This window comes from Muscardinus avellanarius (assembly GCF_963383645.1).
Source record: "Muscardinus avellanarius genome assembly, chromosome: 15".
NCBI lineage: Eukaryota > Metazoa > Chordata > Mammalia > Rodentia > Gliridae > Muscardinus > Muscardinus avellanarius.
The window spans coordinates 77,808,910-77,827,521 of record NC_137801.1 but is presented as its reverse complement, the minus strand read 5'-3'; the positions used below and the strand labels follow the sequence as shown (position 1 = coordinate 77,827,521).

Here is an 18,612-nt window from a genome sequence, read left to right as displayed (position 1 = left end):
TGTGGAAAGATATTTGAGGTGGCCCCGAGATGTGGTGCTCATAACATTGTGGGATCCTCTCCCCTTGAGTGTGGGTGCCTCCATTGATTTGATTTTAGCTATACAGAATGTGGTAATATATCTAGTCACCTACGAATGGTAACAGCTGTGCATGACTGGATTTGTGAAACAAGTGGTTATGTTGTGGAAATGAACGCAGACCAAACTGTGAGTAACATCTAGGAGATGAGGATGGCCTTACTCTGAGAGCCAGCAAGAAATTGAAGACTTTAGTTCCAGAGTTGCAAGGAAATAATTTATTGCAACAGCCTGACTGAGCCTAGAAGTGGATCCTTCTCTGGTGGAGCCTTTGAGGAGAACACAGTCTGGTTCCATCTTGACTGCAGCCATGTAAGACCCTGAACAGAAGACCCAGTATGACCATGTCTGAATTCTGAACTCACAGACATAGTGAGATTATAAATGCGTACTGTTTGATAACACTAGCACACTTTGAGATACTTTTGCTACATAGCAACATAATAGTAAAAGTGCCCATATAACATTAAACCACATAATAATGCAAGGAAGAGCCCAATATGTGTGTATTTTTCTTATATTCCAAAAATAATGTCAAAAATTAAATCTTATATTTCTAAGCTATACAAATTTAAATGGGGAAACAAAGATTTTTAAGGGCCTTGTGGCTTTCCAGCTCTCGGAGCTCAAAAATTGAAATTACCCTTGCTCACCAGTGTCTGATTAAATAAAGCAAGCTGTTTTTGCCATTCGTCCACTCGAGCTTTCAGTGGGCCCACGTAACGTGATGAGGCAATGGTCGCAATGTTGATGGTGCTGTCATCAAGGAGGACCTTTAGGAAAATAATAGAAAGTCCATGCAGCAGCATGCATTTGTGCTCTCAGTCATACTTTAGGTGTTCAGTTCCAAGATCAATGAAAGATCAGCTCTTTTATTTTTTTATTTTTTTATTTTTTTGCAGTACTGGGGATGAAACCCAGGCACATTCTATCTCCGAGCTACACCTCCAGCCCTATTCTTTATTCTTTATTTTGAAACAGGGTCTCAATAGTTGCAAAGGGCCTCACTAAATAGCTGAGGCTGTTCGCAAACCACGATCCTCCTGTCTCAGCCTCCCAAATGTTGGGATTACAAGCAGGCGCCACCATGCCCGGCTCTAGACCAGCTCTTTTAATGAATATCCCAACTACTGTGCCTACCCATCCATCCCCTCGGCTTATTCTCTTCACTGTGGCTCACAAATGTGAGCTCACGGATGTTTTCTTAGATGTCCTCTCAGAACTTACCAGGGGATTTCTGACTGCCAAATTTTAGCTGTTCCTGTAACTATTAATAACACAAGGTTTTTAGGTAGCTGGTTCCATCTTTACACAATATAATCATTTAGGCAGACCTTCATTCCTCTAAGTAGCCTATGCTTTCAAAATGGGCAGTCTTCTGTCCAGTGAATTATTACTTGGCCTCAATTTTCTCAAGGAAGATGAAACGGAGCTCACTTGTATCAAACTCTGAGTGACCTTCCTCCCAACCTTCCTCCCAACCGCTCCCCCTTATACAACATCAGCCCTCACAGGAAATGTGAACTCAAAGAAAGGTGTCTGTTAATCTGGAGGATTTAACTGTCTATTTTAATTGTAAACTTCCTGAGAGCAGAAATACCATACTTTGGCAATGCTTGGAATTTATTTTGAATTTTCCCTTTCATCCCCACTGCCCACACTGCTATCGAGTCTTGCACTTTCAATATATGTCTGGAAAGGCCATTTAATTTCCAATTATGGTCTGGATGAACCCCTAGTGTAGGGCTTTGCCTTTTAAGTTAGGCTATATGATCTGCTACCCTTTACTAAATAAAGGTGCCTTCAGGTTTTAAGTGACTAAGAATATATCAAACATGGGTTAGATTTATCTTATTTTGTGGTTGATAAGTCATAATCATCTACTCCTAATATCAACAGTTTAAAGCGAATATAACTTCTTAGTGTGTTATAAACATCAAATGCTCATTCGTGTTTCTTATTTAAATGGTCTCAAATGCCCTACTATATTCTATTCTGAGTCACCTTCCATCTTTAAGGTCTACCTTATATTGATTGATTTAGAAAGAATTCTATGATTACTTAAGCCATAACTGCTATCTTCATCTTTATATAACTTTCAACTATAGGACTGAAACTTTTACATCTATATGTCATTTTTACCGCTTTGCTAAATATTTCATATATAAGCATTTATGTCAGCTATTCATATCCATACTTATTTTTCAAATTAGTTTTTTTCTTAGTTAGTAATTCTTATATCTCACTTTCTCATCTTTGTCTCTCACAGAAGATTTAGGAGGTATATCAGGACCACAAATTTGCAGCAACCCAGTTACACACCTGTATGTCATCTGTGCCCCCCAGGATAAATACGTCTTTGGAGTCACGATGAGGCAGAGTGACAAATTCAGTTGTTTTCCAAGAATCTTCCACCTTAGAAATAATTTAAGCTTTAGGAAATCTAAGTTCATTTGTGTTTAGGTACTCAACAAATACACAGGAAATAAAATAAATGAAAAGGATAATTATCCCTTAATTCCTCCTTATTGCCCTTAAAATTCTTAAATTATTTTTCTTGGTTATATGACACTTTCCTAATTTTATATGAACAACATTAACATATATGATTAGCTTGTGATAATTTAATGTGTCTTTTCATATCATTTTATACTTTAAGTAAAATAAAAACTTAATTTTATGTAGGCAATTGGCAAATATGCATATGCATTTTCAGGGTAAGTAGATAGTACTGGAAGTAGAGAAGTCTTCTCAATGCCTTCAGAAACATTTAACACAGACTTCTCTGATCCTTTGGAAAATAAGGTAATTTGCTTTAAAAGATCTTCCTTGAGCCGGGCGTGGTGGCGCACGCTTGTAATCCCCGCGCTGGGGAGGCTGAGACAGGAGGATCGCGCAGGTTCGAAGCCAGCCACGACGCGCTGGCTTAGGAGACCCTGTTTCCAAATAAAAAAATGTAAAAATAGGTCTGGGAGTGTAGCCCAGAAGTAGAAGGGCTTCCAGGAACCCCAGTACCACAAAAAAAAAAATCTTCCTTGGCATGTTCTTCATAAAAGCACATGCATTTCAACCCTTTTGCCATCAAGTTCATTTTGGGCTATAGGAGAGGTAGAAAGAAAATTTATATAACGAATAATAAGTAACAAAATACCGGGAAACAACAGGAGGCGACTGATAATGCAAAGGCACAAGCTACAGTATTGAAAAAAATCTATCTAGATAATAAAAAAGGTCTTCTTTATCTTGAACCTGAAAACCTTTAATTCCCTGATTTTCAAAATAAGTATATATTTCCCAGATTTACCTTCTTAAGAATTGTTTCTAAGGAAGCTTCTCCAGAAGCCTGTCCAGATATGTCCTGGATTTCTTGGCCAAAGTCAAAAACATGCAAATCAGTGAGCCTCTCCAAGGTCAATGGAATTTCAGCATCCACTAGGGTGGCATCAACGGTTTGCTCGATAGCTGCCCAATGTCTAGCCTTCAAGGTCGGGTTCCTCAAGTCAATGATGACTGGAAGCTGGAAAAGAGATGCTCTCAGTGGCATCATGCTTTCTGTGAATGTCCAGAGCTTGTAAGACCATCACTTACACCATTACAACAAAGAAAAACCTGGAGAAACTGCAAATTAATGAGCTGCATTAAGACCATCAGAAAACTTAGTTCCAGGGCAGCCAAGTAACAACAACAACAACCAAAAAAAAAATGGGGGGAAAAACAGTATGGAGAATTTTCTCATTTGGGGCAAAAAGATTCAGCTAAATTAAGGTGCTGGCTGTGGAAGGGAAACTACTGGAACTTTAACCTATCTCCTCTAAATCCTCTATGTGCAGGGAAAAGAACAACATACACATTATCTTAAGGCACTGGTGAAAACTCACTGCAGGTGTCTGCATATATCATGTACAATGGAACATGGTTTTATGATATACATATACATATATACATGTATACATGTATACATGTATACGTATACATATATATATATATATGAATCTGGAGAATAGAACCAACCCAGGGGCATTCAACCTCTGAGCTACAGCCCCTGCCCTATTTTTTTATTTTTTATTTTGAAACAGGGTCTCACTAAGTTGTGGATGGCCTCACTAAATAGCTGAGGCTGTCTGCGAACTGCAATCCTCCTGTCTCAGCCTCCCAAATGCTGGGATTACAAGCATACACCAGAAGCCACGCCAGGCTTCTGGATCATGGTTTTAAAAGAAAAATTTCAAACCGGGCGTAGTGGTGCACACTTGTAATACCAGCCTTTGGGAGGTTGAGACAGGAGGATTGTGGTTCGCAGACAGCCTTAGCTATTTAGTGAGGCCCTTTGCAACTCAGTGAGACTCTGTTTCAAAATAAAGAATAAAAGATAGGGCTGGAAGTGTCACTCAGAGGTAGAATGCCCCTGGGTTCCATCTCCAGTACTGCAAAAACAAAACAAAAGAAAGAAAGAAAGAAAGAAAGAAAGAAAGAAAGAAAGAAAGAAAAATTTCTACCACTGGGGGAGGGACAGAAATATATATTATGCTCAGCAGTACAGCTGGAGGAGGGGCAGGAGCACCTGTGAAGGCCAGTATGAGAACAGGGAACACTATTTTGTTAGGATGGAGGCTTAATCAGAACACAGAGGAAAGCTCCACCTCATCTTTTTACCAGGCTGGCAAATATTGCAGAAAAATACTGGTGGAATACAGAGTGGAAAGTTTCAGGAGGCAGATTCTCAGTGGTCCTCAACACATATGGATGATCCAAGGTCAGGGAGCAAAAGAAATTGGAACAAAACAAAAGAAAAACTAGTCCTTGGAAAACCAGCCCAAATCCTAAACACGAGGTGTCACAGAAACAAATGAGACCTGTGGTGCCCAAAGGGTAACCATGTTAACACTAAACCTCAAACCTAGCCCAGCTTCTCACTTGATTTAACACTATAAAAGTCAGTAGAAGGGAAGACATGGTCATCCCTAAGAATTGCAAATTATTTATTTACTATATACCTATTGTACTACATAAGATTCAGAAGCAGATGAAAGGTAAAAAACAAATTTAAAAGACAAAACAATATTTGGAAATGACCTATATGTTAGAAATAGAGTATTTAAAATACATATGATTACGTATGTTAAAGGCCTTGATAGAAAAGGTAGAAACATTTAAGATCTTCTGGGAAGTGTTAACAGAGAGATGGAAAGTTTAATTAGGAATAAAGTAAAAAGCTAGTAATGAGAAATAGTAAGAGAAATAATGCATTCAATGGGTTTGGCACAATCAATGAACTTGAAGATAAATGGGTATAAATTCCAAAAAGTGACACAAAAACAAAAATATTCCTATTGGATAATGGGCACGCCCATTGCAATCGAGGTTTCAATGTTTCTAGGAGGTCGAACATAAAGTCTCCTCCACTTACGTGTGGTTGTGCTTAGGGACTTCCTTGCAAAGAATACGGTAGTAGCAACAAACAATTGGAATTTTAAATTTAAAAGCATACCACTTTTAATAACATCCCAAAGTAACCTACTTAGTTACAAACCTAATAAAATATGGGTAGAATTTGGTTCCTGAAAACTTTGATGAAAGAAATTTAAGAAGACCTAACTAAATGATATATACTAGCAAAAGATTGAAAAGTGAAATCTTGTTAAGATGCCAGTTCTCTCTAAATTGTCCGATAGGTGCAACACAGTCCCAATAACAATCCTGGTAAGGTTTTTTGTAGACTCTGAAAAACTAAAACATATCTGAAATGGGAAAGGAATTAGAGTAGATAAAACAATTATAAAAAATTAAATTATAAAACTTATACTACTTGGTTCCAAGACTTATGATTAACTTTCATACTCAATACAATGTTGTATTAAAGAAATAATAGATGTATAAAACAGTGAAGGAAGACAGTTCAGAATAGATTAAAACATATAGTCAGCTGACTTTTAGCAAGAGTGCAAAGGTGATTCAGGGGAAGAAGGATAGTCTTTTCAAATAACGATGCTAGATAAATTAGCTATACCTATGTAAAAAAGTAAACCTTGACATATATGTCATATTTTATGCAAACATTAACTCAAATATATCATATATCTAAACATAGGAAATGAAACTGTAAAACTGCCAAAAACCTCAAGGAAAATCTATTTGTTGTATCAGATTTCACAAAAAAATATTTAAACACAAGTCTTATCTGCAGAAGAAAACGTTATAAATTGGATTTTATACAAATTAAAACCTTTTGTTTTGTGAAAGTCACTGCACAGGAACTAAAAGAAGCCACTGACCGGTAGAAAATATTTTTAAGTTATACATTTGAAAGAAAAAGAATTCACATCCAGAACACATAAAACTTAATTATAATGAAACAAATAACCCAGTTAATCCATTGAGTCCCGAGCTTTCCATTCTACAAATGTTTCCACAAAATTGGCACAGTGCATTTTAAAAATAAGTTATATATCATAATCTAGAGCTTATGTATTATTTATACATTTTCATACATATCTGAAATATATTTTAAATGTTCTTGTCATTACCTATGATCTTTCTCAAAAGAATAGACATCTATAAACATAATAATTGTTTCAAGGTCATAAATATATATTTATTTCTCAATCTAAGTTTTCATAGGTCTTCTACTCTGGAAAAATGAGGAAAAGGGAAGGTTAAAAGTGGGCAAAAGGTACATACACATTTTGTCAAAGAACGTAGATGTATGAAAAGATGTTTCAATATTATTAGCCATTAGAAAAATGAAAATTATGAACACTATGAGTTACTACTACATATCAGAGTCTAAAGCCAGAACAAAAAACCCCACAAATGCTCCGTTACAGTAATGAGTGCTGGCGAGGATGAGGAGAAACTGGATTTTCATACATTGCTGGTGGGAAGCTCGCTGACCTCTTTACATCATGATACAGGGGAAGGTACCAGAAGTGTATAGCACAGTGCAGCAAATTGTCAAGGCTGCGTGGGCAAGGCTGCCCTCTCCTCGTCTGGCTGTCTAAGGGCAGGGAGGATGAGCACCTTGGCACAACTGCAACCTACTCCTGCGTTATTTCTCCTACCATGAGGGAAACTCTTACTCTGAACGATCCTTCTAACCAAGGCAGTCGATTGCATGATTTGGTCAGTTGAAGTAGGAGAGCAGTCTGGGCCACTGTAAAACGTGAATTTGACTTTCTTCTCTCTGGAAAGCTGACTAACTTAGAGGGCGATTTCCTGATTTTGATCTCTTAGCGTGAATTCATAGCAGATCCACCTGGAGGTTCTGAAATAATTTCTACCAAGCCTTACCTTTTCTTTCATTTTTTCCACCTTTTGTTTGAGCTGAGGGACTACGTTGTTGGGTGGCAAGCCCTTTTCCAATTGAGTCACAAATTTGGCATATTTAGAAACCTGACTGTTTAGGACTTCTGGATCCAAGCAATCAAATTTGGACTACAAAAATTAAAAAAAATAAAAATGTTAAAATGTATATGAAAGTAGTCAAGCTTAAGATACTGAAAAAATTTTACATTACTCAAATTTCCCTAGAACTTAAATTGCTAATCTAAAAAAGATATACTTTGTAAAATGGCTTTATTAAATTACTAATAGTAAATCAGGCATCAACACTTTATTCATGTGTTTGCTTCTCTCATCATTAAATGCAGCTATTTTTTACTCTTTCTAACCCAAAATTTTAAATGACATATATAATACAAATGTTGTAAAGATGGACTTCCAATATATACTTACATCTATAATTCTATTTCTCAGTTATATAAACCTATAAGTGTACACTTTCATTGACATGTCAGAAGGTCATATGGACTGAGGGCAATAGAGAAATGTATACATCTTGATTTTCTAGACTCAGGATTTTCCTTCTGCTCCTTAATGGTTTTCCTTTGCATTTTCTAGAGTGAGTGCATCCTACTTTGGAAGCCACTCCCCTAGGGTCTGGTGGAAACCAGAAGATTCTCTAATCTTCTTCCTTACTTTTCAGGAGTATTTGTTTTACTTCTGAGATAATTGGTGAATGAGCTATAAGAGAATACATGACATTCTCTGATATTATAGGATATATTTTGTTTTTGTTTTCTGTTTCTATCACCAAATGGTAAGTGTTGTGAAGGTTTGGCCTTTGCCCTTCTTATTCGCCACTGGTACTTCCAAGACTTAGAGCACTGGAAACCTGGAAGCATTTCCTAAGTCACTGGTTTTTGACTCAGACATGTGGCTTTTAATTATAAGCATCAGCATAGGGAGGATGTGCAAGAGGTAGAAAACAATACTTGTGATGTTAATGATATTTCCAACATATCTGTATCACACTTGAAAGTATAGGTGGCTATCTCTTCTGCCTTCTAAGTGGTATTCCCTTGTTGTGGTTTATTTTATTTTATTGTAGTACTTGGGATTGAACCCAGGGGCATTCTACCTCTGAGGTACAATGCCATTGCTATTTTATTTTTATTTTGAAACAAGGTTTCACTAGGTTGATGAGAGACTCAGTACTTGCTGAGGCTGTCTTCGAACCTGTGATTCTCTTGTCTCAGCCTCCCAAGTACTAGGATTTGAGGCATATGCCACCACAGCCAGCTTGTTATGGTTTTTTTTGGGGGGGGTCATACTGGGGTTCCTGGAAGCCCTTCTACCTCTAGGCTACACTCCCAGACCTATTTTATATTTATTTATTTATTTATTTATTTATTTATTTATTTATTTATTTATTTTGGAAACAGGGTCTCTTAAGCCAGCAAGGCTGGCTTTGAACCTGCGCGATACTCCTGTCTCTGCCTCCCAAGCGCGGGGATTACAAGCGTGCGCCACCTCGCCCGGCCTTGTTATGGTTTAAATATAAGGTAAACCCTAGAAGCCAAACTCCATTGTGGCTATTGGTACCTGGCTCCCTAATTAAGAGAGTTTACTACTCAGCTCTCAAGGGAAGATCTTAAGTGTTATTACTCTCATTTTGTTCTATCACAATGAAATTTTTTTTAGCTGGGAATGGTGGCATACACCCATAATCCCAGTACTTGGGAGGCTGAGACAGAAGGATTACAGGTTTGAGGCAAGCCTTAGCAACTTTGTGAGAACTGTAGCAATTTAGCAAGACCCTATTCCCAAAATAATTTTTTAAAGGGTTGGGGAGTAGCTCAGAGAAAGTTGGGTTCAATACCAAGTACCAAAAAAGGTTCTTTATTAAAAATGAGAATGAGAACAGAAATCTAAGCCAACAAAACCTTATAGCATGTAGATCATAAATAAAATCGTACCATACTTAAGATGACTACAGTGTATCATGACAACACCATGTTTAGAAAACAAAATAGTTAGGAATTACGCTATGTGGTCCTTTGGCGCTTCCATTATTTAGCCTTTTTAAGTGAATGACCCTGAACTCCTGCTTTACAAGAATATTTTCTGCTATATAACATTTAGTGACAGAAAGACCTTTTGCATTTTTCTGGAAATTTGATAAAATTTTCCATAAAATTATAACATTGCACTTTTACTGACAGTAAACATATACTAGAGTGCTAAAAAGTATAATTTATATGATCAGGATTTTAAATTTAATTAATACAAAAGTAATCTAAGAATTGAGAGTGTTTTTCTACCTTTAACCATTCTTGTTGGATTTTATCCCACTCTGAGTAAGAATCCCAGAGCAATTGTTTGAGCTTCAATTCGGCACTAACTTCTTCCAAAGCTTCAAATTTAGACACTTCGACCTTTAAAAACAACAAAATGCATTACTTAGTTTTCAGATCTAAAGCCTTACGTTATCCTTGTAGTAGTAATTTTTGATATAGTGTCCACTTGGCAGAATGTGTGCCTTAAATGATGATAAAAGGAAAGATAAAAACAATGAAAATGAAAAATGCTACAAAACCCCACAAAGATTTCAATTTTTATCTGAGTAACAAACTGTAACTATTCATATTTCCTTACAGTTTAAATAGTGTTCAAAGGCATAAATATTACAAGAGCCACTTGTGCATTTATATTTTAGTTGGACCAGAGATTTTGCCTTTTTGGTAAAACAAACTCATTTTCAGGGTCAGTGATTTCTTTTAGGGCTTTTGCACCTGGAGGACGGAAGAGAAAATTGTGTTTTGGCGGATGATGGGGAGGATGATGAGGTTTAAGATAGAGAGGAAACCTGATTTTTAATTCTTTCTAGACCCATGGACTCCACATAAACTCTATAAAGAGAAAGAATACAGGATAATCTAAAGAACATGTTTTCATGAAAAGTTTTAAGGTAGCCTTGGCTTGGAGGTGGGCAAATCTATCTCCAGGTTTCTGGTTGTACAGAAAATTTTGGGCCCTGTGATAAGCTATAGCTCTGAAATTAGAGGTTTAGTCTTGTTTTCCATTAGGAGCTGAAAATAATTTCCTACAACCGGGACCATTTGGGTGTTCACTCCTGTTCCCAAAAGACTGAGAGCTATGGAAGGAAGGTTCAGTTAGAGGCACTCAGGAGGGGACAAACAGTCCAGTATAAACACAGCACGAGGGAGGAGGGAGATGCTTCTGTTTCAGGATTTTTACAGAAATTATTTTCAATTTTTTATTGTGGCAGAACATAGAACATGAAATTTATGTTTTTTAACAATTTTAAACATATGGGATTATTAATAATAACAAGGTTAATAATGTTGTCTAGATCTCCAGTACTATTTTCATTTTGCATAACAAAACTTCAACCTTATTTCCTCCTACCTCCATCAACTGGCAACCACTATCCTACTATCTGCATCCATAGTATGATTACATTGGATATTTCATAGAAGTAGAATCACACAGTATTTGTTCTCTGAGTGGCTTATTGCATGTAGCATGTTCTCCAGGTTCACTTATGTCATGTATAATATACTTTCCTTCCTTTTAAAAGGCGGAATAATTTTCCATTGTATGTCTACAACACATTTACCCACTGCTGGACATTCAGGTCGCTTCTGCTGAGAAATCAACTAATAATCTTATTGAAAAATCTCTATATATTATGTCACATTTCTCTTGTTTTCAAAATTGTCTTTGGATACTAAGATTATTATGTGTCTAAGTCTTAACTTCTTTGGATCTATCCTATTTGGAAAGTTTGGGGCTTTTTAATCCTGGATATCCATTTCCTTGACCGGATTTTAGAAACCATCATCTACTTTAGCTATGAAAATAAACTTTCTGCCTTGTCCTGTCTACTCTCCTTCTGGGACTACCATAATGTGAATATTGGTTTAATTGTGTCCTAGAAGTCTTGTAAGCCTTTTCACTTTTTTATTTTATTCATTTATTTTTGGTTTCATCCACTGACTGCATAATTCCAAGTGACTTTTAACTCACTGATTCTTTCATTTGCTTGAACAACTCTGCCACTGAACTCTTCTAGTGAAGTATCCAGCTTAGTTATTGTATCCCTCAGCTCCAAATATTTTACATGGTTCTTAAAAAATACATATATTTTTTTCTATTTCTGTTGAATTACCCACTGTTCTCCTTACTTTGTTAAGCACATTTATGTCTGTTCTATTTTCTTGTTAATAGAAAAGCTATTTGAAGTAGCTGTATCTTTTCTCCTTTTTCCTTATTTTTTTTTTTATGAGACATATCTTTTAGCCTTTCAATCCTACCCTTTGGACCATTTTATCCCTTGGCGTAGGTAAAGATATCTTCTTTCATCAAACCAAGGCACATCAGGCAATATTTATAGAATCATAACATACATATGAATGTAAAAAAATCTTGAATCTTATTTAAGAAAGACTAGAGGATTTAATTAACCATATTTAAAACTCACATACATTTTAACAGGAACTACAGTTACAAATCTTTTTTATAGTTCATAATTTAATAAGAAGGGTACTTTGTTTCTCATGTGTACTCATCTTTAATTGTTTAAAAGGAAGGCTGGGCAGAGTGGCACACACCTGTAATGTCAGTATGTGGAAGGCTGACATAGGAGGGTCACAGGTTTGAGGCCAGCCTCAGCAATGTAGAAAGATCAACACCCTTAAAAAACAGGAACACATACTTTGTACACAACCATGTACTCATGGTTGACCGGGCATCAAATATTTACAATCAAATTGTTGAAAGTGCTTGTGTATAAATGTAATTTCTAAGCACATATTTTAAAAATAAGTATAGAACTGTTGTTACCTTGAAATTCTTTTGGTAAGATTTATACTGAAAGGCACGTTTTTGAAGATCATCGAGAACATATTGCAAATCACTTAACATGACCTTGATTTTTTCTTGATCAGTGTTAATATCCAAAATCTGTGGATCCTGCAAAATTAAGATAGCTTTTATTGCAGATCAATTACATTAAAGGAATCAGTAAACATTTTTAAAATATGTTTTCTAATTATTTTTTCTCTCTGATTTTTAGAAACTGTTAAACCTGATTGTTGTCCTGAATTTTAAAGCAAAGAATATATGCTGTAAAAAGTGGACAATTATGTAAAGATGTGAATGTAAAGATGTGACATGAGATAAAATGGTTTTTAAATAGTACCCAATATATTCTCCATCATCTACTTTCATTTCCCACACTTCTTTAACCAGTATTACTCAGTAAAGGAGAGGTGAATGTAATATGGAAGAGAAGGAAGAGGATACAATATAAGGAAAATTCCCATTTTACAATCAAGTAATGGAAAGCCCTTAGAATCCTGAAAGTGAGTCCAAGGATAGTAAGGGGAAAACTTCCCTCATTTTTTCCTATTATACTCTCACAATATGCTTCTGACACTAGGGGGGGGGTATATGTGTTTTTCCCCCCACACAACAAAGCAACCAGTTCTGTATCAGACGCCAGCCAGGTGTTCTCCAATCTAATTAAACTGACACCATCTGGAGATAGCACCCTATTCCAGAGGTTGAGGGCTCAATCCCCAAGACTTAGCCCCTTCAGAAGCCAATCACAAGCCCCAGGTTGTTTTACATTTTCTTTTGATTGACTAGCTATAATCCAAGGTTCCCATGACCACCTCATAGGCTTGACTAATTTGCTAACGTGGCTTATACAGCTAAAGAAAATACTTATTTGTGTTCACCAGTTTATTATAAAAATATTACAATATATACAGATGAAGAAATGCACAGGATGAGGCACAGGTGAAGGGGCACAAAACTGTGCCTTTCTTGACCCTCCAGGAAACTTCATGCATTCAGCTATTCAGACACTCTCAGAACCCTGTCCTAACCGGGAGTGGTGGTGCACGCTTGTAATCCCCACGCTTGGGAGGTGGAGACAGGAGGATGGTGCTGGTTTGAAGCCAGACTTGCTGGCTTAAGAGACCCTGTTTCCAAATAAAAAATATAAAAATAGGTCTGGGAGTGTAGTCCAGAGGTAGAAGGGTTTCCAGGAACCCCAGTACCACCAAAAAACAAAAACAAAAACAAAACCCAAAAAAAAACCCAACAACAACAACAACAACAACAAAAACCCACAAAAAACCCCAACCCTGTCCTCTCAGGGTTTTACAGAGACTTATTGCATAAGCATTATTGAATTAGGGACAACTGTACTGAAATGTGATTGGACAAAAAATCTAATGCTAATTGATTGTACAGGGAAACCAAGGAAGGCCTGTCTGTTCAAATTCTCCTTGACCTCTCTGCACAACATTTCTTCTTATCAGGTATGAAGCACGACCCCTTCCAAAATGGAGGTCTTATGATCTATTATCAGGATATTTCTTTATGGCTAGCTCCAAGTGAGGGATGATTAATGAATACATTTTTAGTGTCTATGGCCTGTCTCGAGGAGAAAAAAGAGCAGGTGAAAGGATGGCAAGAGAAAGTTGGAGATATTTTGCTTTCTGAGGAATGCTTCTGAAGCCTAAAAGGCCCCAACATTGTAACAAAACTGTCTTCCTTGTAAATTCCTCTGAAGTTATACTGAAGCTGAAGCTCCTTTAGGAACCAAGGGGAAAAGGCCAAACACTTGAACTGTATTGTTGCAGGCATTTAGGAAATAACAAGGGCAATGGAAGTCATGAGCCAGGAACTAGAGATGAAAACAGCTATTTATCTATCTACCTGCCTATCACCTATGTATTTATATGTATCTATCTTATCTATCATTTATCTAATTATAGTATTGTTATACTGTTATATTGTTATACTGTTATACTGTTTTAGTATTGTCTGATATACAGTGTTCCTAAAGAGCTCAGGGTTGATATAGTTAAGTCATGAGGTTTGTGGTCTTCTCATCAGTGCTAACCTAGTCCTGTGGGTTGTGGCTAGAGAAGGTGGTGCCTGGAGAAGTGGCCTTAGGGATTGTATTTTGAGTCCCCTTTGCTTGCTTGCTCTCTCTGTTTCCATGCCCTGAGACTTGTAGATCTTGGCTTCACATGGACTGAACCTGGAATCTCCAAGAAACTGTGAGCAAATAAATCTTTCCTCTAGGTTGTATAGTCAGATGTCTTGGATTATATCAGTGAGAATGTTTACTGAGACAAATATCATGGGGAGAAAGAGATAAAATGAAGAATGTAGATGTCAAGATATGTTTCCTAGCTTACAGTTTGGTGTTTAAAACCCATTGAGAGAGATTGGAATACTACAGGATTGGAATAGAAGCACCTAACTAGGTTTGGGGAAATGTGAGAAAACTGGAGAAATCTGGGAACTATTATAGCCATAGTCTTCCCTAGTACTGGGATTACAAGCATGCACCACCATGCCCTGTTTTAAAATAACTATTTTGCCGGGTGTGGTGGCGCACGCTTGTAATCCCCGCGCTTGGGTGGCAGAGACAGGCGGATCACGCAGGTTCGAAGCCAGCCATGCACGCTGGCTTAGGAGACCCTGTTTCCAAATAAAAATGTAAAAATAGGTCTGGGATTGTAGCCCGGAGGTAGAAGGGCCTCCAGGAACCCCAGTACCACCAAAAAAAAAACAAAAAAACAAAACCAAAACAAAAAACTATTTTACTGGTGCATGGTAATTATACATCATAGTAAGATTCAAAGTGATACATTCATATATGCATAAGACACCACCTAGTGTGTTTCCTTCCACAAGAAATAATCTATTTTGCCTCTTTTAAAGGGAATTTTTCTAATATGTTAAACTTTATGAGTGTTGACAACTATAAAATGTGCTACTAATAAAAACATTCACCTCAATATAATTAACCTAGGAAAAATAGAATTCAATATTACATATGAACTTTGCTTGTGATGGTTTGTAATTTATTCAATATACAAAATGAGAGATTTTAAATATCTGCTTAGAGATGTTATTGACTTGTTCAAATAAAATCATAAAAAATGAAAGCTAAATCAGTTTAAAATAAAATATATTCTCCATATGGTTTGACAAATATATCTTAAATGCTCTTACCACAAATAAATAAATAAATAAATATGTGAGGTGATAGGTTAACTAGGTTAAAATATTTCACAATGTATACATATGTAAAATGTCATATAGTACATGTAAATATTTATCATTTTACTTGTTATTTATATCCTAACTTAAAAAAACTGTAATTGTTAAACTTTTCAGATTGCTTTAAAAAAAAAAACAACACTCTACTTTAGCTTACCTGTGCTTGGAGCTTTATTTCATTCACTTCATTGTTTAGATCTTCAAGATCTCTACCCAAATGCACAGAAAACTGCTTAATTCTTGTTTCTCTATCACCCACTGACTTATCAATGGCGTTCCTTACAGCAACAATGGATGGTTTCATAGTTGCAAAAACAGCAAAGTCTTCAGGAGGCGTAGGCACCTGATACTGTTCAATGAGCTTGTACATTTGAACCACGACATTCCCTTCATCTTCCAGGCTTTCAATCTGGAATAAAAAAAACATTGGTTGCTCATTAAATATAGTGAAGTCTTATTTACCCTCAAAGTGTATTTCCAATGGGAGACATCCACTATGCAATATGAACATCAAGCTGTGAATGGTCAGCACATGAGGAATGCATTTTATCATTGCAATCAATTTGGCTGAATGATAAATGTAATCCTTGCTATAATACAGGTAATGAGGTCCAGGAGGAAAGTGCTCTCTCCTCCTACCTCCCTTCCATCCATTGTTCTATGGCAGCATTAAACAATGTTTAAAGTCTCTCAAGACAGTATGTGCTGTAAGAATGTTCAGCTTTAACATCTGAGCTTCTAGGAACTTGTGCTGAGCAGTAATTTTCCCAGATCAGCCCTGTGGAGTGGAGAGGCTATGCTCCTGGCTGCACAGGTTCAGAATCCAGATGTATGGAGATCCATTTTCTTTCATGTAGAAGTAGAAAGCAGGTCTTTAACAGGAGAAGATTACTTCTGAAAGTCTTTGAGAGAAAGATTCTCAACCTGTATCTTATATCTTTGTTTTAATGTCAAAGGGGTATGAATGAAAGTTTGTGAAAAATCTACCATTGAAGCCAAATGCTAGGTTTCCAGTCACAGCCTGAGAGGAGGAAACCAAGTTTCTAGAAAGAGAGACAAAGAAGGTGTGTGTGTGTGTGTGTGTGTGTGTGTGTGTGTGTGTGTGTGTGTGTGTGGTGTGTGTGTGTGTGTGGTGTGTGTGTGTGTGTGGTGTGTGTGTGTGTGTGTGTGTGTGTGTGAGAGAGAGAGAGAGAGAGAGAGAGAGAGAGAGAGAGAGAGAGCGAGCGATCAGAGAGATTCAAATTTTAAATTCTAGCTTTACTACATCTAAATTCTGTCATCTTGGAGAACACGGCCTATTTAGTCCATTTTCTCTCATCTGCAGAATGAGGATAAAAATTATACATACTTCTCAAGTCTTTGTGGGGACTAAATATGTAATACATGCAAAAAATGCAATACAATGCCTTATGGTAGTAAGCATTTGGTAAAATGTTACCTTAACATTCTTGTTGCAAGGTACAGCATCCATTGACTTTGTCTGAAAATGTATCTGACAATTTTACAGCTGTTCTTGACCTTTAGTTCCTCACTTTTTCTTATCATATATCATTCTTTTCAACCATAGTAAGATCTGGAAAACTGAGTTATATGAGACAACTGACTCACCCGTTCCTGAATTTCATCAAGAAATACTAAGCTATTAACATATTCTATCGTAGTGGTTGGAACAAACTCCAGTTTATACTCTGCATCTTGTGCCTCAGAAATAATGGCATCCACTTTTTTCTTGCTTAAACGAGGAAGCATAAAATTCAACACCTAAGAAAGAAAAAAATACGAGTAATAAATACTTGCATACTTCTATATTATTGTATATTTTAAACATTATAATTGAATATCTGTTAAGTTGGGAGGCTTTGAAAGTAGCAGTATATTTGAAGATAAATTTTTTCTCATTTAATTACTTTTAGTTAAATGACCCCAAAATAAGACAGATTTTGTAGATCATTTCTAGAATAAAATAGCTTGCACAGTTTTCCCTAAATGCTCAAATTTCTTGTATGTGTGCTTTCTATTTCTCTGCCCTTTGTAGTAGACATCGGGCTGCCTTTCCAAGATCAATCCCATTCCTTCCATGTTGAGTAGCAGCCATGTGGTTTGGGAGAAACTGATGTCTCCTTCAGAAACAGGGCCTGACCTGATCACTAGGCCAACAGGAGCATGGCTTCCTTTGGCCAAAGTGAGTGGATCAGTGTGGTTTGGTTCTTAGTTGATTCAATCAGAAATAGTCCTAGATATTTTGTTTATGGTAAGTGAGATGTGTACACAGAACCCAAATCTCTCCTTTATCTTTGCACATGAACAAGAAAATACCTTGTGGAGCTTTCAGGAACCATTTCAAAAACATAAGGGAGCACTTCTCTTAGAAAAAAGATAATACATCAGGCGCTCAGAAAGGAGAATTAAAGAATTTAGGTCCATGGTAATATCATTAGGCCATTAGGTAAAACCTCCCTGATGTCCACTTTGGACTTTGTAGTTGCATAAATTCATACATTTTCTGCTTGCTTTAATCAGTCTGAACTTAGTTTTCTTTGGCTTGGTATATACTAGTACACAAAAATCTTTGCTAAAATTGAATTTGCTAGACTGTTGAAGAAACAGAGCTCTAGCAGAAAGCTCAGTACCATACAGTTCATTGACAGAACAGATACTAGAACTTAAGTTCACAGTTTTATACAATGCTCTGTTTTCTGTCATCTACACCAGGAATCAGCAAAGATTTTTTTTCAACAGGTAGTAAGTATCTCAAATTTACAAAAATTCAATCTCTGCCACAGCTACTCAATTGTTGTAGTAAGAAATCCTTTATAAACAATGTGTAAATAGATTATTTTAAACACGTCCTAGTCATTTTTAGGATATTCACAACAAAATTTTGAAATACAAATGTTCAAATATAGCTAAAATTATCCCCACCCATCTTTCAAACACCTCTCTCCCAGTCTGGATTTCTACATTATTATTATAGAATTTGTCAATTTGCATCTGGCATATTCTGCAGTTCCATTTTGATAATATTGTGTATATAAAATAAGAGGCAGACTGGATTGGCTCTTTAGTTCTGTGATTCCTATTCTATACCATTGTCTCTCTGGGCATATTTGAGAATATACACTGGTTCCAAAGGAACTCACTGGA

The 18,612-nt window shown here is 36.4% G+C and overlaps 1 protein-coding gene across 1 annotated transcript in view; it reads right to left on the bottom strand.

Moving 5' to 3' along the window:
• Window positions 1–18,612, bottom strand: part of DNAH6 (dynein axonemal heavy chain 6) — a gene marked incomplete at both ends in the record, with an annotated part of 205,522 nt that overhangs the window by 125,370 nt on the left and 61,540 nt on the right. The window contains 8 exons of the mRNA XM_080711415.1: window positions 732–851; window positions 2,401–2,493; window positions 3,383–3,595; window positions 7,366–7,509; window positions 9,678–9,791; window positions 12,223–12,351; window positions 15,626–15,877; window positions 17,077–17,229. Of these exons, the coding sequence (XP_080567541.1) occupies window positions 732–851; window positions 2,401–2,493; window positions 3,383–3,595; window positions 7,366–7,509; window positions 9,678–9,791; window positions 12,223–12,351; window positions 15,626–15,877; window positions 17,077–17,229 (1,218 nt within the window). The remainder of the gene's footprint in view (window positions 1–731; window positions 852–2,400; window positions 2,494–3,382; window positions 3,596–7,365; window positions 7,510–9,677; window positions 9,792–12,222; window positions 12,352–15,625; window positions 15,878–17,076; window positions 17,230–18,612) is intronic.